Here is a 26,797-nt window from a genome sequence, read left to right as displayed (position 1 = left end):
GTTTACAAACTAGTCAGGGGGGACCAGCAGGCATTGGGGGAGTTCCTCTGTGCCACTGAGCGCTACCAGGAGTGACTAGAAATAACGGTCACAAGCTGGCTGAGGGTAGATTCAGACAAGACAGACATCAGGAGACACTACTTCACTGTCGGGGTGGCTAGGATCTGGAACCAACTTCCAAGAGAAGTGGTGCTGGCTCTTACCCTGGGGGTCTTTAAGAGGAGGCTGGATGAACACCTTGCCAGGGTCGTTTGACCCCAGTACTCTTTCCTGCTATGGCAGGGGGTTGGACTTGATGATCTGCTCAGGTCCCTTCTGACCCTACCAACTATGAAATGATGAACTATGAAACTATATTTTGGAAGATGGCACTATGCAGAATGAGAAACCATTTCGGCTTCTTTCCTTCAAACATTTTCTCATGCCTGATTTCTTTTTCTTAGTAAGATATAGCATTTTGTCCTCAGGAAACCAGGCTTCAGAGATAGCTGGATTGGAGAAATCTAAAGAGCATCAACCAAAGAGAATGGCAGTAGAAAGTAACAATGGTGCTTTGCATTCAAACAACACATAATAATGAACACACATTATGTGTTCATTATTATCCTTGAAATCTGTTGGTTTTTTTGTGGGGGAGGGGAGCGGGGGGACGGGAAACAGGACAGGGATGGGGACTGAGATACATAGGCTCAGTGACTCATCTACGGTCAGACCTCTTGGAACAGAACCCACACGTCTCTGTTTCCAGTCTTGTACCTTAAACACAAGGAGAATCCAAGCTTGGCAAGTAAGTGGGGATCACAAGCACCAAGCAGTGATTACACATCACAATCACAGTGGTTTCCTACATTTTTTTAGCTCAGAGGCCACAACTTAGCAACCTTAGGCTTAACTTGATAATTTCTTATTGCCATGAGGAACGTCAGAGGGGATAGTGTTCCCCAAACTCTGAACTATGAATCTAATCAGTAGGATGGCATAGATGTCTATATTTCAGACCACAGGTCAGATATCCAGGATATGAGATTTGAAGTCAAAAGGCAGGTGATAAATGTGTATTTGAACACATCCATGCTCCTCTTCAGCATGGTATGTATCATCATATTTATCACTTGTAGCTGATTGTTATTATATGTGGCCCATCTGATTTGCTCTTTCACCCATCTTAGTTGGTGTTATTAGTCCTGAATATTTATTCTGTCAAAATAATACACAAGGTAAATGGCAGGCAATTTTCCCAGGCTTATTAAATTATCACAGACATTTAGTAAAACTGAAGATCTGGTCCCAATGCATTAAATAAATAATCAAAGTAAAAAACCCAAACAACCAGAACTAATTACCGGAGACCATTCTTGAGCCAGCCACTCTGGACAGTCAAATATGTTGCAGGGCTGAACAACAGGCATCTTTGGAGTGTACATGCACTTCCACTCTTCCACAGGGCTCATGTGCCCCTGAATGTCTTCCTCCACACAAGAGACTGTGCGGCTCTGAATGCCTCCTCCACATGAGGAGGAACAGGCTGTCCATGGAGTACTTTCCCACCTGCAGAACAAAGCATCAATAAAGGGGGGAAAAAAATGCCTAAACTTTTCTGTGGGGCCCTCCCAACTCCACTCTTCCCCACAACCTCTGTTTTTGGACTAGCAAGTCTTGCTTTGTTAAGGAAAGCCTGAAAAAGAAAGCATGTGTCTATTTATTGTCTTTTAAAGAAGTCTTCTAAGTTAAAGACTAGTGGTAAGAACCTCCCTCTTTTCCAGGAACCAAGGATATCACCACAGAGAATTTCAATTAGCAGGATCATTATATCCTGGTACAATGTGCCATGTCTTGGGAAATTCAAATCCCAGTGCAATGGAAGCTCAATATGCCTTACTGTTAATGTCCTTAGGCGAAGAAGCCAGGCCACCCATTACTACAATCTCCATATGATACTGTTAGTCAGGAAAAACAAAGACAGAAGGAAATTTTCCAAAGTGAATAAAATGAGATTGTGATAAAGCATGTATGAACAGTGGATAAGACTATAGCTAGGGCTATACTGATGCAGCTAGTAACCATCAAAGAAATGATGGGAAACAATGTTGGCTTTGTCTGACTAGTACTGAAATAACGAAAGGAATTTAGAGACAATTTAATTAGATTTACAGGTAGCATTTTGTTGAGAAAAAGAAAGTGAAATATTGACAGATAATGTATATATTTTGAAAAAGCTGTTGCTACTTTATGAGAGTAAATGATATATTTAAACATACATTTCACAAAATATACATGCACTATATAGGTTTACAAACAATACCTGTGCATATTTGTGTTTATACACATATATATATTTATAAAATACACACAAGGGTATGTACATATGCACTGAAATCTTGCTGGTTATTAGAAAGAAGATACTAAATCGCTGATCTGATCTGGCAGTCCCTGGATAAATACAAGCTCCATGGATATCTGAGCATTAAAACTGCCCAAAATTTTTCAGCAAAATATTTTCCGAATGAAAGTAACTTTTCAACATTTTCTCTCTCTTTCTGCTTTTAACAAAAAGATCAAAATTTGTCAAAACAAAAAAATCAACCCCAGAAAAAAAATATCTTTGGCTTTTAACGAATAAAGCTTTTTTTTCTTCCCCATTGCAATAATGTTAATTTAGTAATTAAACAAAATTTAAAAAGTTACAGAAATATCATAGGAGATGAATGAATTTAATTTCTTCTCCATTTTTTTTTACCCCATCTCCTAACTGGTACTAATGTACACACAGGGTGCATACAGGCTACATAATAGCTCACTTCATGGGAAAAGAGTTTCACTGACATCAAGATGTGATGGCTGCATTGTTTACAAATGTCAAAGACTCTGATGACTTATGTAACTTGCCCCAGAGGAGTGCTGACACAACTTCCCGTGTTGCACATGTAGCAAAATCCCTAGTTTTGCTTTTTTTTTCTTTTAAAATGCATTCCCCCTCCCCGTCCCTAACCATTTTTTACTTTGTCTCTCCCTCTCTATTCCCTATAGATAAGTATAAGTAAGCTAAGATATAGGATAAGCTTTAACATTTTATTTTAGGTAGTAAGTTTTAATTTTTCTCTCCCCTCTTTGCAAATAAGTGCCCTGCTATTTTGATATAGATATTCACTGTTTTATAAGTGATAATTATTATGTTTGTATTGATTTTTGTTTTTTGCTGCTTTTATATTACGAGATTACTGTTTTAGGCCTTTAGGTAAGTTAGCATAAGTCATGTCAAGTTTCCATCTTGTAATATCAAACCTCCATCTTATCCCCATGCCCGGTTGTGTAACCTATGACTCATACTACCCCTCCTATGTAAGTTGGTTCCTGAATGAATGGGGGTGAATGAGGGTGCTTGAGAGACAGTAGGCAGTAGGTCTAAAAATAGCTCCTTCTGAATGACCGAACTATCAACACCAATACCTAGACCAATGACCCAGCCTATGGAACCACCCTCAGCATTCAAAAAACAAAAGATGTGGCAACCCACCATTGTGCCAAGGCTGCACATGCTCAGTATGAATATCTGGAGCTCTCTGGAACAGAACTGACCTTGCCTGAACACGCCCTCCCCACAGGAGATCGTAGGTAGTCTGCCCCATAAAAAGGGGTAGTGAAGACTAGCTCCTTGGGAACACCATTTTCATCTGGACCAGACCAGCTCCACGTCACACCACCTATCCGCCCCAGAGGCCCTACCGGAGACCCCCTCTGGACAACATTGAGCTGAAGGAGACTCTGACTGGCCATCGAGGACCCACTTTCAGCCTGGGATGGGTAGATATCACCTGCATATTTCCTTCTCCAATTTGGACTCTCTCTCTCTCCTCCCGGACTTCAGCCCCTGCACCAAGCCTCTTTAACCCTGCTGCCAGTGTGTGTGTGTGTGTGTGTGCGCGTACGCACACGCGTGCACACAAAGGAACCAATAAAATATTGTGTCACCATCTCCCCTGTTCAATAAAACCACTGACATTTGTAACCCCGAGTTGGGTTGTGTTTTACTGAGCCCCAGTCGCTTCCCTATCTTAAATTCCAGTCTCTCTCTCTCGGCTCTCAGTCCTGTTCCTGCCACTTTTTGCCTCTTCTCTGTCCCATTTCTGCAGACTCTCAGCCCTGCTGCTTTCTGCAGGCTCTCAGCCTTGCTCCCGCCAGTTTTTGCTTCTTGCCACCTCTTCCTAATCCCTATCTCTCTCTGCCTTCTCTTTCACACTTTCTGTTCTCCACCTTCCCCCTCATGCAGCCCCACTCCCAATTTTCCTCTCCCCACCTACCTCTTGGCTCCTTTGTCACCTCCCTACTCTAGCTCCAGCCTCTGAGCTTCTCCTGCTGGCTTTCTGCTTTCAATAAACACCAATTAACCTTAAGTTACCCCAACTTCTCTCCAGTCAGCCGGTTCTAATCCCAGCACCGGCAACTTTCATCTCAGTCTCCACCAGCAGTAACCTAAAGTAACCCCAAGCCTCAGCTCAGCTCTCTTTCTAGTCTACCAGTTCTAATCCCGGTCCTGGCAACTTTCACCCCCTACACTTTCACTCTTTCTCTTACTTTAACCTTCCCCCAGGTATCCCAAGTACATCAAGCACATACATACACACCACAACACCCAAGTTAGGATCTCACCCGTGTGTATGTGTAGGTGAGTGGTATATATGTGAACTGATATATATGTACGCCACTGTGTGCATGATATATGAATTAGTGATCTGTCTATGTGTATTGGGTGTGCAGGTATTGGTAACTGATTCTGGTCTAATTTCTTTTGGTCTGTATAGTGTGTGTGTAGGTGCTTGAACTGGTGATAGGTGTGCATTTGCCTAGGCTGGTAATTTTGGATGTGTATGTGCCTGAATTGGTAGTGTGTGTGTGCACACCTAGTGGGGGTGCATGCACCTAGAGCGTGTGTATGCACCTAGTGTGTGTGTATGCACCTAATTGCTTTTTGAATTTGTGCCTGTGCAATTGTACACTGCGCCCTCCTGTCTAACAGCACAATATTGAGATCCTGAGAGTTGGCCTGACCCCACACACATCCCTCAGATATAGGGTTAGAACTGTACCTGTTTTATTTTACTGGAGACTTTTCCCAATAATGCTGCATTGTGTACTCAGGGCCCTCAGGTACTTGAGGTCTGACAGCACAGGCTGCAAATTGGAACTCATAAATATTTAAAAACTCTACAAGGACTTCATATAGCTTTTCCATACATGACAATGGGAGGATCTGAAATCTCAGGACCTTTTCGGGGAGTCTTCAGCTGCTTTTAAAGGCCATTTTCCATATGTTTTGTGCTGCCTTGGGGGCAGCTGTTTGGGCCGGGGTATGAAATAAGGACCCAAAATTTAGCCCACAGGCTCTAAAATGGCTGAAGGAGTTTGTGACTCATGGCTCTTAAAGCAGGGTCATGGTTAATTGTGATGCACTCAGTATGCAACTGCTATCACCAGCTTGTGAAGAAAATGTTGCAGAAGCGGGAATTAAGCACCATAAAAGTGTATGCCAGTATTACATCTAATGAAGTACATATTCCTATCTCCATGATAAAACTCATGGCAGAAGTGTCTAGACAGGGAAATGTCTACAGGCAGCCCATCCCAAAATTCTTTCCAACTCACTCCCAAACTTCCAGATCCATTAGGGGCTTGCTACCCATTCTGCTATGGCTTGAAGGTGTATTACTTTTTCTGCTTAAGCTCAGCAGGTCAGAAGGCAGGAAGACAATTTGTATCTCCCTGATCCTAGCCCTTCCTCAAACCAGCGCAGTCCTTCCACTGATCCAGTCAGACTCAACTCATTGCATGGGGTCTGGACCGGTAAGGACTGAATAGGGAGGAGAGATAATGCTGAGGAGGTCTCTAATCCACACTTTCTTATGCAAGTGGATGAGATCCATGCAGACTTCCCTGCAACCTTGGGACTTTTAAGTGGTTGATGGTACCATTCAACAGTTGGGTTCCTGATAAGAGTGTCTACAGATGAATGCTGGGATTGGGGGAGTGGATCTAAAGGGATTGTTACAGGGTGAAAGCAAAACCAAGAAAAGCTTGAGAACCAGTCTTGTGCCTTTGATCGTTCCCATGGAATGATATTTTTCTTACTTTCTGTGCTGCTGAAAGCCAAATACATCAGGGCATTTTGATCCTTTATTTTGGATGTTCTTCAACTGTTAAAAAGCCTCTGTCAAGTTGCCAATGCAGGATTCTTTTTGCTCAAAGACAGTCCTTCCACTGTTGAGTGCTCCTGATTCATCTTGTGATCTATAAATTCATTCCTTCCCTTCCTTTCGCCCTCCTTTCCTTTCTCTGTTGATGGTCATGAACTTTGTTCACAGTTAAAATGAAATCCTTTCTAAGCCAAGATACCTGTCTTTTATTAACAGGCTCTCCTTTTCACCCATTTATTTTGTTAATTTTTGAGTTTTTGAGAGGGTATGTTTGGGAATTCTGTTTCAAAGGACAAAGAAAATAATTTTCCAAAAACAGGAGGTGGAGATCTATTTTATGTCTAATGTGATAAATAAGCCTAATGACATAAATGACAGATATATACTGCCAAAAAGGGTATTTAATCCATGCAAAATATGTGGTTTTTAGTACTGCAAGGTAAGGCAGGAATTTGGCATGTAAACACAAATTACGTATATCATAGTAAGAGGCGACAACCCGAGAGACAGCTACAACTGCAGGCAAGACCAAGTTGCTCTGCTCCCAGCTCTCTCCTTCTCCATTTGGGACAGCCATTATGCAGCCCAATACCATAATTCAAATCTGAATGCACTGTTGTTGTGCACAGAGTACAGCAGAGATCTGTGGTACTTGTGCAAGGCCTCACTGAGGTTTGGGAGAGGTCACTTTCTCAGCAAGGTGAGATAAACACATTGGCTAATAGGAGCCTTTCATAAATGGGAAGCCCAACAGTACAAGACATGAGCAGAGAATGAAACAGTAGAATGTCAACACTGAACTGGAAGGGCACATTCTAGTTATTGATGGGCCTGTTTAATCTGTGACAGCACTGTTAGTGGTGCTGATCCTCTGTTGCTACTTTTTGGGTTCCAAGCTGCTACTGACACAAAGGCTATAACACAAGTTATCAAGAGAGAAGCTAGGGAGTGAACTCACAGCATGTTAGCTACTCTACAGTAACTGTCTGTCCATATATTTTTACCTTAGTAGTGAACACAAGGCTTATTTTTATGGAGAGAAAAGTTATAGCACATTTGCTGTGGGATAGAAACATGCCTGTGTATAGTCACCGAGGGACAGCTGACAAGCTATGAGTCCACACCCAAGCCTTCCTCGCTACAATAATGGGTTCATGAGCCCTGTATGGAGCAACTTGTCTAATTCTATGATTTTTAAAGCAGCTGTTTATACTTTAATGGCATTTTTAATTGTAATACCATAAACAGGGTACATTGCAAATTTCTTATTTAGTGTCTGGTTCTGCAAATGTTCGTGAGAGTAAGTTTACCATGAAAGCAAAGGGAATTGCATGGCTAAGTAAAGTTACTCAAGTCACATGTATGTGTTTGCAGGACTGGGCCTTTCCATACTATTTGTTTATTTAAAAAAAAAAAAAAGATCCCCCCCCCCCCAAAAAAAAAAAAACAGCACAAAACAACAACAACAAAAAACACCACCTCCCTACTCTTTTAAAAATCCTGTGACTTGTTTAAGAGAGACACTAATACATAACATGCAATGAAAGCTTCTGGGATTTTACATTTGTAGCCTTATAATACATTGTGGAATATACTTGCCACTGCTGAGGACGCAGTTTAACAGTTAGTTACAAAGCCAGTGCTGACAGTCCCAGTCAGGGAAAGTTAAACGAAAGGAGGAAGACAAGTATGTATATATAGATAGACACACAGAGAGAAAGAGAAAGAGAGAGAGAGAGCACGCATGAGCAAGAGCATGCAAGAGAGAGATCCAGTAAACTTAATCACACTGCATTACTGCTTCAACTTTGATGTAATTTTAGCTCAGCATTAATAGGCTTTATAACAATCAGATTAGCACGCGAGCAACTCATGATTATTTGGCAGTAGAGTTCAGAACAAAGGAAAAGCAGCATCTACCACCTTAGTTCTACAGAAAAGCAGCAATGCAGAACAAAGGAATAAACTTATTTGTTAATCCTACTGTCTGGTTGATTGCTTTACGTACCGAGGAAGGGGATGGTAGAGGTCATAGGGCATGATCTGCTTGTATCCATCACTGTTAGGAACAATAATGCCAACCCTCTGAGTAGAAGGTACACACAATAAAATAAACACTAAATGATTACATTATACAACTTTTTTTTTTTTTTTTACACAGCATTAAATAAAACTGACAAAAAAACTACCTACGTTGCTAACATTTTGAAAACCAAACATAAGCTTTTTTGTAGTATTCCTAGCAGTATGCAGGTGGTTATATGAAATAACCACTTAGTTTACGCTGGGGCCAGGTACAGACATTACACTTTTACCAGTCTAAGTGATCGGAAACAAGTCTTTACCGGTAACAGAACAGAAGTTTGGCATACATAGACTGGTTTAAAAATGGAGGAACACAGTCTAAGATTTGCCCCCTCCTACCAAAGGGTGAATGTATGTTCTGTTCACTACAGATATAAACTACGCTGCTTATGGAAAACTGTGCAACTTAGATCAATTTTGCCTTGGGCTTTTTGAATGTCTGTACCTAGCCTGAGTGGTTAATGATCTCTTATTCAGGTGTCACCCTTGTGACCAAAAATATTGGTCCATTATTGCAAATGACCCACATACTTTCTTCACTTACACAGTAATTACATGTCAGGAGGGATCCATTTTTTTTACTATTCCTAACACTTCCACACTTAAAGCTTAATTCAAAGGCCACTGAGGTCAATGAAAAAAATCAATTTAACTTTCTTGGACTTGGGTCAGGCTCTTATTTAACCTTTGTATGGTTGTTTCTGCCCTTCGGATGAAACAATCCACTGCATACACAGGAACTTCTGATAAGAAACTGAGGGAATTCTCTGTGCAGGGACCTCAGCTCTTGTATTCATGACTCCCCATGCCACATTCTTCTTCACAAGCCTATTCATTTATTCAGGCCTCTTTAGACAAACTGAGTTGAGGGAGAAACCGAACTGTGTGTGTTTTGTTTTTATGCAAGATGGTTACTGCCATCCTGACCCACCAGCTGCAACCCATGAAAAAGAAACTTACCCGGCCAAGTCTGGGAACACCACACTGAGGGAAGCTGCTGGGAAGTGTGGGACTTGCTTGGCAGAGACTGCGTGAGCGGCGCTGCCCTGGTGCTCTGAGGGAACTCTGGGAGAGGGAACCTGCTCCATAAGGGCCAGAGAGACCAGACTGCTAGGGAAACATCAGGAGAGGCTGACTCACCGGTCAGAGTCCTGAATGAATGGTGCTTCCCCAGTGCACTGAAAGGAGCTCTGGGGAAGGGAGCGGGGACTGCACACCTAACCCAGGGAGCATGTGCCCCAAGGGTCTATGCTGATTGGCTCAGGGAAAAGCCCAGGAAGTTTAAAGGAACAATGCCGAGAAGGGTTCAGCATGGAAGGAGGAGGGGACACTGCAGCAAGACTGGGGGGACTCTGCTACAGCCAGGACCCAGCCAGCTGAAACCTTGAGGGATGTCAGAGAGACTGCAACCCCAAGGGAGGAGCGAACCAAATCAACTATTCAGATAAGTGAAACTGAATGGTGGGGTGCTTATGGGTGGCCCCAGCAGCTGAGGAGACGGGGACACCAGAAAGAGAATACTCCAGGGAATGAAGGGTAAACCCTCAGGAAAGAGGGCAAGAGGGGATATTGGGAGCAGAGAGCCACAGAGGGCCCTAGAAACCTGGGTAAAGGAGGGATTTGTCCAGAGAAATTGAATAAAAGAGCCCACAAGCTCAGAGCCATTATAGACAATAAAGCTGGAGTTCAGCACAGGCTAAGTTTTCTTTTTGTTGTGTCATTCAGTAATCTCAGGCTAGGGAAATATAGCAGGAAGAAGCCAGACCCCCTGCACACTTGAGTTCTGATTAATTAAGCTAGAGTCAACAGCTGAGACCCAGTGAGGCATCAGAACATGACCTCTGGGACTGGCAGGCAGAAATTCCATCTTCCCAGAATCCACAGATCCCAGAGAGAAGGAAGGTTACTACAACCTGGACAAAACACTCAAGGAGGAACAACCCATTTGGAGGATATGGCCATGGCCATCAGCCAAGCTGGGTTGGAAAGGAACACCAAGGACTAGCGATGCGCGCTTGGTGCTAACAGGATAAGATGACTCATCACCCAAGAGGAAAGGTGCAGGGTGTAGGGGTGGTGGAGCCCTGTGGAAGACTGACCTTACCTGTACGATCACCTGAGATACCATCTATACTCCTGTAGAATAACTTGACATCAAAGATGTGGCAGGAAAGAGGGAGAGAAGATGAGGTAGAGGTCCCCACGATTCCAACGGGATGAAGAGCAGCGAGTAAGCCCGCCCACCCACAGGCATAATGTGTTGTTCAGAACTGAAAAGGTATAGATTATGCAGGTGATAGGAGGTCCCTTGGGAGGAACCATCATGGAGCTGAAGAAGGCCATAGTGAAAAACAAATATGTCATGAAGTGAAGTAAATGGCTGTGGAAGGTGAGGTTGGAGTTGTTTTAGAGAAGATAAAACAGCTGTGAGTAGGTGTGGGAAGCAGAGAAGGGATGAGGGTTCATCTGTTAGGGTAAGAGGCAGGAATGAAGAACTAAGAAAAAGTATTTTCCTTCTTTCATGGATTTTACTGAAGGGAAGTGTTCCAAGCATTAAAAGGGGTCTTGTCATGTTAAGGCTAACATTAGGGCTGTGCGAAGCTTCAGTTGCTGATTTGATTTGGAGGAGATTCAGACTGATTCGGTGGCTGAATCTCTGAATCAAGATTCAGAGAGATTAGGGCAGTCCCTGCTCACCGCCACAACGAGCTGGACCCGGACTCCATGCTGGTAACTAGGAGGTGGGGGGGAGCTGGAGGAGGGAGAAGGAGACCATGAGGGGACGCCGGCCAGGCCCCATCCCCTGCCTCTTCCCCCAGCCGTCCTGAATGCCCTCTGACCTCCACCCACTCTCCCAGCCCCATCAATGGCTGCCCCACCCGGCTCCAGCATCCCGGCACTTCAAAAAAAAAGCCCCATACTCACCGACTGCTGCAGCAGCCATCAGGGCCTCTGGGGCTCATGGCAGAGCTCCCCCATGCAGTGCAGGGCATTGTGGGGGAAGCACGGATTGCCCCCCTGCCCTGCAGGATCTGATGAGTGTGAGGCACAATGAAAGACATTTTGTCAAGTTCTTGGAAAATATGCCCTGTTGCCCTCACTCCTCCACCACTGCTATAGTACACTATGCTTCTCAGCAAACTGATGAGCTAGATAGGAAAGGATTCATACACAAAGTCCAGAAACTGAAGCAGATATGCTGCAAATGAGTCTGCAGTACTGGGGAGCCAAATTAACTCCACCTCTTGCCTTCTGCAGTTACTAGTTAAAACTTATAGAAATGTTTTCTTTCTAATAAAATGTACTTTGAATAGCTAAACAAGGCCAGAATCACGAGGCTGTGTGCTGCCACGTACACTGGAATGTACAACAACTGAGGCCCTTCCAATGGAAATAATTATCCCTACCTCCTCAGGCTGCTGTAGGGATTAATTAATGTTTGTAAAGTGCTACAGAATAGCTAAATAATATTTATTGTTAGGGATGTGCAGTGTTTTTGACACTGTCAAGCATTCAGGGGTTAGAGTTTGTGTTTTGATGTAAAATGTAAATGTTGTGTTGTATTGTTTATTCAGTCTGTATGTATTTGGAGAATACTGCCAGTGGACTATGATATCATGTCATAAGACAATAATACCCTGCTGGAGAGGTGCCATTGTGAGGCTGAAAAATGTATTGCGCTAACCCCCAAAATGTGATTTTTTTTTTCAGAGCAGAACATGTTTCCTCAATGCTTTGGACAATATTTGACTACAATAGCCTTGTTTTGTCAGTGATTGTGACGGAGGGCACGCTTGGGGCTGGGTCTCATGCTGACCCGCCCACCTGTTTCTATGGGGCAGTCCACCCAATCTAGCTTGTCATGACTTTGCTGTTCCCATAAACTGGTGGTATAATGTGGGAAGCTGCCTATACCCAGCCCCGATGCCAGGGGGTGCTATCTGCAGCTCTGAACCTCCTCTACACTGCAGCCCATGCCTTGCAGATGGCACCCACAGGATGTAATCATAACCTACACCATGACTGGTGCTCCAGGGTCTCACAGGGACTCTCACTCCCTCTCTGGAGCAGCCGGTCATTGTGCTTGCCTTAAGGTCTTCTTTTCATCCCACTCTCAGCCTCCTTGCAGCAGAGGACTTACCAGGGTCAGGACTCACCCCTAACTCTCTGGCTGATCCCCCTACTTGGCCTCTGGCCCAAACTATGGCCTCAGGCATCCACGTCCATGCCTTGGCCTCTTCCCCACACATGGGGTTACTACTATACCCTGTCTTGGGCCCCTGCACCACACCCCACCCTAGGGCTTTCTCATCTTCATGATCAACTACTCACGGGCTGGCCCCTGCACTGCTCTTGAGGCTTACTCTCAGTTTGGCCCTACTTACCCAAAGTGGCCACCACATACAGTGCATGTCCTGACCAGCCTCTCCAGGAGTATACTGCATGTAGTGCCCACTTTAGCACGTCTGCTCAATGCCAGATCCAGCAGGTGTCTGAGTGGCTGGTCACTCTGGGCGCCACATGTGATGCCAACTCTGGTTACTCCAGGGCTGTGCTGCATGGGGCACCTGCTCTGTCCACTCCAGGACAGATTCTGGATCCAGCATGGAGTGGACATGCGCTGGTGTGGGCATCTCATGGGGTGTGTTGGGAACCCTACATGCTGCCTATGTGTCCACTTGAGGCTCATGGGCAGCACCAGGGGCCAGATGCTATGGCTCCACAAACCATATCTTTGACACCCCTGCCTCAGAGTAAATTAAGCCTGAGAAGGATCCAGATAAGGGGCCAGGGCCTCTTGGTGCATCTGCCATTATCTGTGAACTGCAGTGAGAGAAGAAAACAGACACTTGGGTCAGGTAGCTGCTCCAAAAGAAGTCAAGAAGCTGATTTAAAAGTCACTGCTGGCCACTGTGGCTTTGATCTCACAGCTAAGGAGTACTTCTACATCAGATTCTTCATCCTCACATCTCTTCTTCCCATCTCTGCAGGTCTCTCCAGCCACCCTGCTCCCCCATCCTCAGCTACCTGTGCCACTCAGAGACAGCAGCAAGCCACAGAACTCATAGCTTCCTTTTGTTTTCTTTATTCCTTGCTGCAGGCTCAGTAGCACTAACAGTTGCATACATTCAGAACTGCTGTGCTTCCTACCCTTAGGATACCCACAGTGTAGACTGTCAGCTTTTTCAGCAGAGGGACTTTGTCTCCTAAATGATGGTTTACAGAGAATCAAGCCTGCTTCCAGCAATTAACAGATACGAAAGGAAGAAAGAACCTATGATGGTTCAACTTGGGAACAGTATTATTTCCCACTAAAGAGCAGTAATTGAAACAGCTGTGCAGTGTTGCTGTATAAAGCTAGGGCTGCTATACAGGCCAAAATCTACCTGACAGTCATGATTTTAATGTCTGTCACATACCTCATTAGGAAGTTTTACATTTAATAGTAGGCATCCTGATTTTGGGTGGCAGTATATGATGTTGCATCCTAACCTCACAAAAGTGATCCAAAATGTAACAACATAATATTATGATCTTGTAAGATTATAGCCACTATTTTGTCTGGCAAAATAGATGCAGTAGTCATGCTTATAAAGTTAATATACTCCACAGATACTGTTTGAATCACAATGTTCAACTTGGACTGGGCAATATCTGAATTAACTGTCTGGTAAGAGTTGACAATTTTATTTTTAATGACAACTAGCAGATGTTGAGTAGCTAGTCTATGTTACCAAAAAAAGAAGCACCCTCAGTTCTAGAGTCTGGATCATTGCCCTTACTCTCTAAATACATATCCAAACAATAAGTGCCTTGTGGCTCCCTGTCATTGTTGAAGTACAAGTAACATTGTATTTATTATGTCTGCAATGCCTTATACAGGCATGGTGCTTTATAGACAGGTAAAACCAAAGTCCCCTCTCCAGGGAGCTTAAGAAATTAATCTGATTGTCAGTGCCTACTTAAATAGTTCAATAATAATAAATGCAGATGTTCCCTTTGAGAAAGCCAGCTTTTTCATAGCTCTGGCTTACCCTTGGAGAATGTCTCATACTTTATATAATACATTCATGATTGTTCATCTAGGCCCATTTTAAAACATGAAGGATAAAACTGAAAACATTCAGCATCTAGCTCCTGGTGCTGCCCATGGGCCTCAAGCAGACCCATGGTTTTAACATTCATGATTGTTCTATCTAGAACTATAATGTTTCTTCATCATCATAAATTAAATTCACCTCTCTGATGTGTCTTTCTTTCAAATTTTCCTTTGCAGAAATATATGGCTAACATTTATATGTCAGCACCATAAACTGCTAAAGACCAGTTCCAAAATCTGGAATAGACCTTTCATATTCTATGCAGTCAAGATAACCGAACACAACTAATGGTGCATCTTTAAGAAAAAGCTCCCCAAGTCATATTGTATAATTTGCATTGGGGGCTTGGAATGGATGTTATCAATTTAAATTGGAAAGGAACAAAAGAGCATTAAAGCTACTTTTTTTTTTTTTTGCCTGGGATACATAAGATAAAGCACCTTCAAATTTCTTGTGCCACCAGTTAAAACAGAAGATGCAAATATCAATCATAACCCAATACATCTCATTTTCTGTGTTGATGTTGAGATCTGGTCAGTACAGGGATTAAGATTTGCCAATGCTTTGTTTTTTTGAATGGTGACAACAAAATAACCAATGCAAAGCCTAGGAACCCTAAGACCTCTGTAGCCAACTCACTTTCTATTTGCTGGAGTTCCATTCACAGCAAATGTTTATAAAAATAGCCGGAATTCAGCTTTCCCACAGGTTTATTGAAGATGGAAACTGGAGTTTGCCATTAATCATGGTATGGAAGCTACTCTTTGTAATGGAACCTATTACCAGTTGCATCAGGGGACGGCAACGTTTTTGGGCAGAGTGCCAAATACACTTACAACCGTGACTTGTATGATGTTGTCATGCCAGGGATGGGTGGTGGGGGAGCTGTAAGAAGCCCGATCCTTGTTGTGGCAGCAAAGCCCCAGCCCCTTCTCTACCATCCACCCCAAGGTGCTCATGACAAGCAAAATGTCTTTGCATGCCAGGCTCTTGCATCCATACTGAGGGTTGCCTATGTTACACCTTGATGAGTGACTTTATCTAGCTTATTTATTTTAACATTAATTACCCCTTTTACAGTAATGGTACTCAGCTCAAGATACCTTGTAACACCCTGACTGACACCTCCTGACCCACCCTCTTGTTTGTCCTGACAAAGTTCTTCCATGGCTTCACTCCAAATTCCTTAAGCTTTGCTGAATGTTTTCAGTTTTATCCTTCATGTTTTAAAAAAAGTGTTTCTTCAGAACCCATATAAGTCTTATCCTTGATATTTCTCTTCAGCTTGAATGAGGTGGTTGCTACTACCTGGGCAACATCTTTTAACCTAAACTTATTTTACTCCCCACAGGCATATCTGTCACTGACTCCACAGCACTGCTCAATTAAAATGTATCACTATTTTGGTTCCATCTCTACTGAAATCCACATCCACAATTTTCACCCTGCCAGTTGACCCAACCCTGTATCACAGCTATCAATTACAGGCCCACACCCTACATTTAGGCGATTGATCACTAGGCTCTTTTTTCTAGCCCATATACTTTCATTACTGCCTTCAGTTTTATCCTACGTGATTTAAAAAAAAAAAAAGTTTCTTCACAAGTCACATAACTCTTTACATCTGCTTTTCAGGAAAGACTTTATCCTACCACCTGATGGACATGCTATCAACATCTAAGTTTAACTCAAAACCCCTTTTCTCTATTTTTTTGCCTCTCTCTTGTTAAAGCCTTCAGTTAAGTTACAGAAACTGTATGGGATATTGGTGACATTCTGTATGAAAGTAATCAAAACACAGTTGAACTTTATCATACATCCCACTGGAGGGCAATAGGAATAAATGAGCCATCATCTCTCAGGCCCTTTTCATCTTTAGAGATTTACTGCTGCTCCTTTATACCCGAGAAAGGGGGTGTGGAGAGTTTCCTTTAGAAATGTGCCAGAACTCTATTTTCACATATCTTCTGACAAAGAATGCAGATTTATTGTGGTAGCTGTCTCATAATTGCTATCAAATTAAATACATTTAAAAGAGGTGATGACAAACTAAAAGGAAGGAAGTTGGTAATTTCCTGCATCAGCTGCCAATTTGTAATGAACTGAAGAGACCTTTGTGATTAGTTAAGAAAATATCCTCATTCCCTTTTTTAAACGTGTGTGTTTAAATTGCACGAGGTCATTTTGGAAATATCTTCTATTGTTACCAAAGAAATCTCTTCACATCACTAAGTGGAGGGGACTACAAAGTCCATCCGATCTTGTGTTCTAAGTGGTTTCTACATACTCTGGGTTGATCTGAATGATCCTCCCATACCTAAATCCTTTGCATGTCCTGATTTATTATACACTGCTGATGTTACTCTAGCCATTCTAACAACAGCAACTAAAAAAAATGGGACACTAGTTTTACTTAACTTTGAAGTTTCATCTTGCTGCTTGGTATTTATCAGACACTGCCAAACACACACACACACACACACACACACACACACACACACACACAAATTCACTAAAGTAACAACAATCAGAGATTAAGAAAAAGGGACATACAATTTTGTTGAGTGTTCTATAAAAGTAATCCATGTTTAGGAATGATCTATATGTCTGGAGGTGCTGAAAGCTTTATTTGAACTAGGGAATCTATCAAAATATTCCCATTGGTTTTAACATCTGCTCTTGTGGGGTATCATACAGATCAAGCTCCAAGCAGATTTTCACATTTTTACCAGTATCAGTTACATTGGTTTAATTGATGAAGCAGTTAAAGCAAATCCAACTGTTGGGGGCTTGTTGGAAAAGTTTTAAGTGTAGGGCAGGTACATGAGTAAAACTCACCTTAGTGCAGAAAACTACATAAGATTTACATCTCCCTTTAATGATGAGTGCATCGTAAGTACCTGAAAGGAGCTTAGGTTCATATAATAAGGAAGTCCTGTTGTAAGAACAACAGATCTACCAGAGAAGCAGATCAGTGTGATAGAGAATTTCACCTGAGAGAGCCTGGAAGTAGAATTTAGGTGCAGTTCTGAAGCAAAATGGAGGAATTCATTTGCTCTACAGGGTGAGCTGGAATGGTGTGTGAAGTGAAAAACTTTCCAACTCTTGTTAATCACTGTTTGGAGAGATGCCTTTAAATTGCAAATGAACAGTATTCTCAGTTTACTGTACCTCAAAGATAACCTGCAAGTCCTAAGCACACCCAATTAAAGTGAAGTCTAAGCAGACTTTCTTTCTTATTACAAAGAAAATTCCATTTGCCAATTATTAGAAAATAGGTCATTTCACATACCCCCTGGGAAAGCATTGGTAATATTTAAACTTCTCCTTGGGTCCTATTTGAGGTAAAAATCTTGTACCTTGTGAACATTTTGGAAAGTTTAAAAAGGCTTGCTATGAATTTAGCACTCCTAAAAAGCCTTAGATGTTGGATGTTGATTTTTGCCCTGGCGTAGGTACAGCACAGTTACTAGCAGTTAAAGCACTCATGCTGCTGTTCCACTGTCCCTCAACTCTAAGCAGTGAGACTCCTGGGAATTGATGGTGGTTCATTTTTCATGCCCATTCAGTCTTTGGCCTCTCTGTTGCTGACAGTTTGTAGTGGTGGCAACTCCTGCCAACAAGGGACAACAAACTGGAAGTGAAAGATTTTGGGCAGTCCATTCTCTATAAATGCCAGGACACTGCAGTTCCCTTAAAACTTATTTTGTCCTTGTTCTCAGACTAAGATCTCCTTGTCATTGGAGCTTTTAAATTTAAATTACCTACAGTAAACACCACTTGCTTTCTTTATACATGTGGCAGGTTTGAGCACCAGGGATGGCCATTACGCTCCCAGTGACCATGTGGCTTCTGCCTAGCTTAGACTCTAAGGTGGACCTCCCGGAATTGCTCGCCTGCCATGCCTTGATCTTATTGGAGTATTATGTAAAGGAGGCTTCCCATGAGCCTTAGAGTGAGCCTTAATCCGTGCAAGTCACTAATAGGCCCCTTTCAGACCTTCCTAGTTTCAACTGGCACTTAAACTATGCAGGACCTCTCAGCCTGTCTGCCCCCCCCCCATTGGTACCTGTGGCTTTAAGGACTCAATGCGTGGCTCCACTCCACCCCTACATCATACCCCAAACCTCGTGGGTGTTATCGTTCACTGATGTCACCTGACATTCATTCCACTTAGTCCTTCCTGGGCTCCAAAATACTCCCAGTTCCTCTCTGGGTTCTTGGACTCTCTGGTCTCACATGCAGCCCCTTTCTCTGGGCTCCCAGATTCCTCAGTCCCATGGTCAGTCCCTTGTCTGGGCTTTTGGAGCTTCCTGGTCCCATACACGGCCCCTCTCTGGGTTCCTGGACTCTGTGCCATCCTCAGCCCCTCTCTCTGGGCTGGTGGACCCCCTAGCTCAACTCTCACCCCTACTGTGGACCATGGACCCTCTGGTCCTGTTCGTAGCCCGTCCTGGAATTGTGGACCCTTTGGTCTGGCTCTCAGCCACTCCCTGGGCTTGGAGAACCCCTAATCCAAGTCTCTTGGCTACCAGTACTCTAAGTAGGCCTTGAGCCTGCTTTAGTGGGGCTCAAGGCTAACACTGGTGTGACTTAATTAAAAGCACCTGCACTCTCTGGCAAGCACCTGAACTGTCTCTGGATTTAACATAAAACCCAGGCCATTTGCCTGTTCAACAAGCCCATCTCTGCCCCAGGTACCTTCCTTTGTTCCCTGGTCTACAGAGTTGCTTCTTCCCTGTCTAGGAGTCCTGCTGCTTTGCTGCTAGGAGCTCCTCACTTCCTGGCTGCCAGGGTGAGACTGCCTGACTGGCTCAGACCCAGAGCTTATATGGCTCAAACCCTAGTCTGATTCAGTCAGGTGAGCCTCTAATTAGCATCCTCACCACATATAAGCTGCTGCTCAGGCTGCTTATCCCCTTAAAGTGGCAGGTGCACCCCAGTGCCCAGCTAAAATACACCTCTGAAATTTTGTAATTATTAGTTTTTCTAAGGCATTTTAAAGGTATACAGTAACATATGAACACCCTACCAGCATTAATTAAGTCCCAGAGTAACCTTGGGCACTGACAAGTGACATTCTGTCACGTGATCATCACTGAAAGTGCTTTACAGCCATGCCCTTACAGAAGTACGTGACTGCTGAATGCTTTAAAGAGTCCAATCCTATGACAAGCTGAACCTCATTAAATGAGGGTTCAGACGAAGGCACTCCAACATGGAGCACCTTCATTGACTTGTGTCAGCACACACCAGGAGCAGAGCCAGGCTGACGCAGCCCAGTCCTGATCCTGGCACTGTTTTCAGAATGGGGGTGGAGGAAGGGAGTGGAGAGAGCTCATTCTGGGGGTTGTCTGCTTGGTGCTGGAGGGTGGGGTAGGTGGAGTGGGGCAGGGGCTCCAAATGACCTGGCTCCACTGTCCAGCACTAGCTGGGCAGTGCCCAGAATAAGTTCCATCCACTCCCTTTCCCCCTTCCCATTCTGAAAACATTATCGGGGCTGGGAGGGGAGAGGGGTGGGTTAGGGGTAGTGGCTGGAGACTCACAGTTGCTCTACACTGCCGCTCAATCCCCCAACCCCCTGGACCCAACAGTGAACATCTGCTGGGTCCAAGGGATTGCTGTAACTCATGGCACTTCCTGAGAAGCACCATGAGTTACAGCAGGGAGCTGTACTTCTGTCTGTGCCCCTTGGTGGCAGGTAAGAATTACAGCTGAGGAAAATGAGGCAAAGCCATGGTAGAGCACAGAAATGATGTAGGACTCCTGGCTCCCTTTTCTATGCCTTACCCCATGACAATATTTTCTTCCTATACCTTTCTGAACTTAAAATCTTCACACTATAAGTGAATTTCCTTTGGTTTGAGTCTGTATTCCTAGTTTTTTGTTTCCCCTAGAAAGTCACATCTGAGAATAATAAGGTAGTATTCTTGGTATTCTGTGGACACATATGCACTTAGCTAATTGCTTTCTGGTACTCCCTGTACATTGGGACAACACAACCTTGTTTCTCGATGTCTCTCTTCCACCACAGGACCTTTATATCAACAGCTTCTGCAGTGTTATGTCTCGTGTAAAACAAAAATTACTTCCTAACATCCGCCCAACAGTTATTTTTTTCTGTTTCCTCCCATGTACCATGCTGCCACCTGTTTTAACATTTATGCATGTGCAATTTTAAATTATTAAAAAAAATAACATGGAACATAGCCACAGTGTAAATTCCAGAGACAAAAGACATATGTAATTCAGAGTGTTTTTTTATAAATAACTAGGTCAGGTAAAAAAAAAAAATTAAAATCAATGGCAAAGTAAAATATTCTCTTATGAGAGTAGGTGCTGCTCTCATAAGAGAGCAGTTGTAAAATAGCTTAAGTTGTAAGAATTGAAGTTGTAAAATAGCTTCCACTATAACCTGTGGTTTTTTCATTGCTATTTGGGAAACACTTAAAAGTTCCCAAGTTCCTATTATAACAACCATTTTAACTATAATTTGAATATATTTAAATAAGTCTGTTTTCTTGGAATGGGATACAACATGATAGGCTGCTGCTTCTGGGACAGCTTACATTAGGAAGGCAGCAAAAAGGTCTCAATAAAAGACATGAAACATTTCCTTAACAGTACAGACAAGAGAACACTAAAGCCCTGAAAAAAATGGAACTAGCAATTTGAGTCTGCTGATTTGTCTCTACCTAGTTTACTCTGGGTGCATCTACCCATGCACATTACTGTAGAGATGACTAATTAGTTCTACAGTAAAGTGCACTGTTTAAACATGCACCCATATTAGGGTGCAGGTACAGTAAATTAATTAACTGTGCTGTAGTATAGTACTGTCCAGAACAAGTACTATTCTACAGCGGAGTAGTTATACGTGCCGAAATGCACAATTAGATGCTGACCAGGGCTAGCTGGGGCATGAGGGTGCTATAGTGTGGTGGCTAGCCCCACATTGTAGTACCCTCATGGCCTAGTCAGCCCCTCCACAACACACTAAGCCATGGTGAAGCAGTCCTGGGTTGGCAGGTTGACCCTTTGGTCCCCTGCCAGTCAGAGCTGTTCCACACCCAGCTCAACATGCTGTGGTCCCAGGAGTGTGTGTAAACTCTGGTGTGAATTGTGCTGGAGTTTATTGCTATGTGCTAATTGTACATGTAGGTGCACTCTGAGTTTTAAACTGTCCCAATCACTTTGGAATTTGAAGGCAAGATTCGAAATAGGACTTGGGCAGAAAACATATAACTTTGGTGGAACTTTAAGTGCCCAAGTACAAGACAGCAATCCACAAAACCTGCAACTAGACATTTGAAATCTTGAGAGGCCCTGGTTGCCTAAAGTTCTTCTATGGCACATGAGTGGAATCACTGTTGCCTAGGCTGAGCTAAGCATCCTGGTACCCACTTTAAACCTAAGACTGTTTGGGATTTACAAACAAGGTATCATACAATGTCTAACATATGCCAACAGCATTCAGTGCATACAAAACATAGTATCTGAGGAGAAGGGTATGGTGGTGGACATCCACCTTTTGCATAATATTGTAGAAATTAGAGAACTGGGCCATGATGTGGGAGATTGCTGTTATTGGCCCCCCTCAGCCCAGGAGAGTGCCTTACCTGTCAAGTTAATTTCTTAAAGTGAGGATGAGAACTCTCCCCATCCTTCTTTTTGAAACAAAAGGGAACTCCTGCACCTTGGTTCCTGATTCCAGCAGCCAGTTGTGCATTTTGCATTGAAAAGTCATTAGAGAAAATGCCATAAACAGTACTGGGTACAGGAATCAGAACCCAGGAATCTCCCCTCCCAAGAGAGTGCTCTCATCACCAGGCTAGAGTTTTGCAAAGTTGGCAGTCTTGCAGTTTTGGTTCATCCAACAATTTTCTGAAAATGTGAAAATATTTCAGGTTTTTTCAAAAGAAGGATTAGAGATTAGAGAACCCAAGTGAGTGATGATCCATTTAAACCAAGCTATGGCAATTGGCCTCTATACAAAGAACAGCAACAGCAGGAGCAAGATCTCCCTCATCCAAATAGGATTTTAGACATAAGACATAAATTGAACTACTACCTTTATGAAAATTCACAGCTTTACCCCCCTTATTAAAAAAGTAATCATGGAAACCCTAAAGCCAGGTAAAAAATTACAATTAAAAAAAAATCAAACTCAATTAAAAGAAAGCCTTAAAGTCTTAAAATTAGAATTAATTTGACTGTGCTTTACATAACAGGCCAGATCATTAGCTTGTGTAAATTGATGCACCTCTTCACATGTTACCAGGGTTCTGCTGATTTACAGCAACTGACTTGCTGGCATGCTATTTCTTTTACCAGCCTCCTATTTACGTGTGTTGCATATGTTATTGCTTTATATCTACTACAGTATGTCACAGAATTTATGTGCAATATGATTGAGATAATATTGCTCTTGGAGTCATGACTTTTGGTGATTTTAACTGCGCAAACTTAAGACTGCATTGATCTATACTGCTATTTTGGTCACTGCAGACTATTCCTTGACGTGTAACAACCACAAAGGAAATAAGGAGAAATGATGGCACTGTAACTTCCTTTAGCTTCCCAGCTCATTTCCCTTTAATGCATGTCTAAATAAATAGAAGCCCTTTTTATGGGAGAGAAGTTATGAGCCAAATTCCACCCTCAAATAGACACATAACTCACATAAATGCCAAAAGAAGGCTGGATTGTGTGATGGAAAAACCCAAGAACCAGGAATATCAAGTCTCTCATCCACACCATTGCATCCTTCCACCCCTCTGAAAAGACAATGCATGTTCAGAATGTCAGAGATTGAATACATGGGATTGCACCAATATCATCTTTAACTTTAGACTGCCTCCTTTCTGCTGGCCTATTAGCCCTATCTCTATTCATTTTTGTTCTAAATTTTTTAAAGGTTATTAAAAGATGCATTTTTGGTGTAAAACAGTATGTACCTCAGGGCCCGTGTAAAAGTAAGTAACACTACATATCTTTGAGAGGGTAAGAGCTTCAGTTAGGAAGAGCTAAAACAAATGTATGACAATTTTTAAGAGATCAAGGGGCAAAATCAATTTGGACTAGGTTGGCTTTATGATCTTCTGATGGTGCAAACCTGGTCTAAAGCTGCCTTACCTGGTTAGGGCAGAATCACCCCAAAACAAAGGGATCTCTATGTATTTGAGCTGCTCAAAATACTCTTAAACTATCTTATTCCTCCTCCTTGTAACTGATGCATGTAAAGTGGCTGGGGTATCATTACAGCCTGGGGATCCCCAGGAATCAGAGGAGCAAATTGATAGCCTTCAGACTGCTATTCCTGGAGTCTGAAGACCAATCTGGCACAGAACACCCACAGTCACAGTACCTGGGCTTCATTAAGCATATTCAGGGCAGAACCACCAAAATCAGAGGCAAAAGGTTTAGAAGCACGGAGCATGCATGTAGTTTGTGAACAGCCATAGCTCAGTCCTTCAAGGCACTGAGTACTCTAAATTCCCATCCACTTCAAGTGAAGTTTAAAGCACTTGGTACCATACAGTATGGGGCCTGTTGTAACTGCCACCTGCATTTTAAATGGCTCCAAGAAGCTCATTCTCTAATAAGCTAGAAGATATAATTTTGTGCCTGTACTCGTTGCACTATTAGTTTTAGAAAGAGAAGCTCTCGGCAAGAAATTGCTGGGAAGGGTCTTTTGTTTTTAGTGTAAGTTCACAGCATGTTGAGGATTAGGCTACATTCTGCATTAAATTTTCAAAAACTGATGGGGTTGCAGGCAAGCTTTTTAATCAAGGAAAAATTTAATACCTGTAAAAAGAATAAGTCTAGTGGTTATGGCTACTCACTGCCAGCTAAATTCTTTCCCCATCAGTCCTGATCTCACTAATAGAGTGACACATACATACTGATTATGGGATATTATCCTGAGCAATTTGTTTTCTCACATTTCACAATAACTTTTTGAGCAGGAAGTAATCTGGAGGGAAGAAACAACCATCTCTCTCTGAACTACCCTCTATGCTTTACAATGGATAAACATGTAGACCTTATGCTATCTGGTACACAATAGCTAAAGTAAAAGGAAGATATATTGTAGGTAAAATAAGAATAAGATATTATAGACCTGACTGACCTGGCTGGACAAGGGTCCAAGTTACATTCCTGAAGTTTTGGCTTTGGCTTGATATTTTCAGGGTAGTAGTGACAGTACTGATCAGCTACTACCAGATTGCTCCTCAGATCAAAACACTCAGCAGATGTCAGTTGATAACCTGCAACATCCAAAGACACAAAGTGTGTGTGAGCTCTATGGACACAAAATACAAGCAAGTTCTCTTCTCTCTTATTTTGTGAAGCATTGTCAAAATGCCTGTGGCCTTCAACTTAACAACAGGCTATTTTATATTATTCCCAATTTACAAAAATGTATTTTACAAAGAGTACTCCTGACATTTTGTGTTTTATAATTTAAACGTATCACCATCATTTTTCTAAAAAAAAGGGCAAACTTGAAATGAAGGATTTTGGAATTACTGAAACAAAAAGCCCTGACTGATGTCAACTCTCTTTTGTCCCTATTGCTTATTATTTGTTTGCCTCTTCCAGCACTGCTTGCACTCTCCCTTCTCCCCTCCCTCCCTTCCCTGGTTTTTTTTTGCGGGGGGCTTCAAATTACTTTCTACTGGATAGACTGTTCTGTGCATGTCCTTTCATAGCATTTGATTGAGTTCAGGCTCATGAAAGCTTATGCATCTCTGATTTAGTTAGTTTATGTGATGCATCTCTACCCTGCCTTCTGCCTGACTTGAGACTAACACAACTACTTCTCTCTGCACTAGGGTAAAACCAATCCTATTTATGCTAGTGGAAAACCAGCATGAGATCAACATTAAGCTAAGAAGGCCCAGCTTTGAAAGGTTTATGCCTAACCTGTCTGTGCAAGTGGCCATGCAGATGGATTTAATTAATGGTTGTAAACTTAAGTGGTCACTTAGCTATACAGGTGTAAAATGTTATAGTTTAAATTAAAAAAGCCATCCTGTATCATCCTTAGGGCTTTATCCTGAGTTCTGTCCTCTCCTTTCTAGTAGTAATTCTGCTAGGGTAACATTATAGTCAATGTAACTTTTATGGTGATTTGTCCAACTTTTTAAAATAGTTCCAAAACAAAGGAAAGAGGAAAAACCTGCCAAAGAAATGTTGGTACACAATCAAACCATTACCACTGTGTAAATTCCAGCAAGAGCTAAAAAGGGCATCTTTAGAGCTGTTACAGATTGTCTAAATAATTGTTCAAATAGTTTTAAATTACTTTACTCACATGACAAGGTAAATTTGTAAAATATTTATATAGAGACGTAACTAGTGCAGGGTTTAATGAAGTCCACTGGAGGTGTTATTCACTAACAGTGACAGCCAAAACCCACTGACATCAATGACAGCCTTTCAGTTGATTTCACTGGGTGTTGGTTTGGGGTAAAATTCTCAAAAATACTTAAGTTTAGGAGCCAAAGTCTTCTTTTCAAAAGTGACTTATGCACTTTGCAACTGGGATTACTACTTGCCTAAAACTGTTTTTGAAAATAGGACGTACAAGCCAACATATGGACACGGAAAAACCCACATAAGACCAGGAATTACCTTGCAGCTTCCCTGAATGTTTAAGTGGGGGGTGGGGAGTAGAGAGGGGGAGAAGTGAGGATGACAGAGGCCCTCACCCCTACATTGTTACTGAGGAAGCAGAGAGTTATGTCCTGAAGTTCTCAAGACATACTCAGGAGGACATCTTGCCAGGATGGTACTCAAGGAAATATGGATTTTTCTCCCTGAATCCAGAGAGTTGGATAGCAGAGAAGTAGATATAACGTTGTAAAGCACAAATTCAAAGAGGCCAAAATAAAGATAAACCAGTTGTGAAGATTCCTTGGAAACAAAGGCTTATCTCAGCCCTGGCACAGTTCAGCTCAGGGGGAGACAAGTAAAGAAGGCCTTTGTACTCTTAAGTTTTTGTCTCAGATGGTCATAGGAGTAACAGCCCCAGAAGGGCTTGATACAGCAGGCAGAAAGCAGAATGACAAAGGAAGTCCATAGTTTTTCCCTATATTTTCCTAGTCCCCCAAGTCACCTGCAAGATAGAAGTGCTGTAGAAGAAATTGCCTCAGATCCAAACCACTGGAGAGTCTCTTTATGTTAAGATCATACATTCATAGATATTTTGGACAGTTTTAGGATGAAAATCTCTTGATGGTGTGTGTCACAACCCAATGATTTTGGTGCCTTGGCACGATGGAATTTTCCTGCCACATGAGAGCCTCTTGCACAGCAAAGGTTTTTCTGCTGCAACAGAGCTGCAAGAGAGTTCCTGCCATTTGAATGCAAATTTGTGTCCTGCTATTGGCCAGTTCTAAATTATTCCTACGTGGT

The 26,797-nt window shown here is 42.6% G+C and overlaps 1 protein-coding gene across 1 annotated transcript in view; it reads right to left on the bottom strand.

Moving 5' to 3' along the window:
* The window catches only part of LOC102382681 (ADAMTS-like protein 1), a 211,481-nt gene that overhangs the window by 171,168 nt on the left and 13,516 nt on the right, over positions 1 to 26,797 (bottom strand). Inside the window, exons 3-5 of the mRNA XM_006035591.3 lie at positions 24,507 to 24,645; positions 8,197 to 8,247; positions 1,344 to 1,548 (exon numbers count right to left, since the gene is read on the bottom strand). Coding sequence (XP_006035653.2) covers positions 1,344 to 1,548; positions 8,197 to 8,247; positions 24,507 to 24,645 — 395 coding nt within the window. The remainder of the gene's footprint in view (positions 1 to 1,343; positions 1,549 to 8,196; positions 8,248 to 24,506; positions 24,646 to 26,797) is intronic.

Source organism: Alligator sinensis, unplaced genomic scaffold (genome assembly GCF_000455745.1).
Source record: "Alligator sinensis unplaced genomic scaffold, ASM45574v1 scaffold59_3, whole genome shotgun sequence".
NCBI classification, from domain to species: domain Eukaryota; kingdom Metazoa; phylum Chordata; order Crocodylia; family Alligatoridae; genus Alligator; species Alligator sinensis.
The sequence above is the reverse complement of the archived record's forward strand: the minus strand, read 5'-3'. Positions and strand labels throughout refer to the sequence as shown.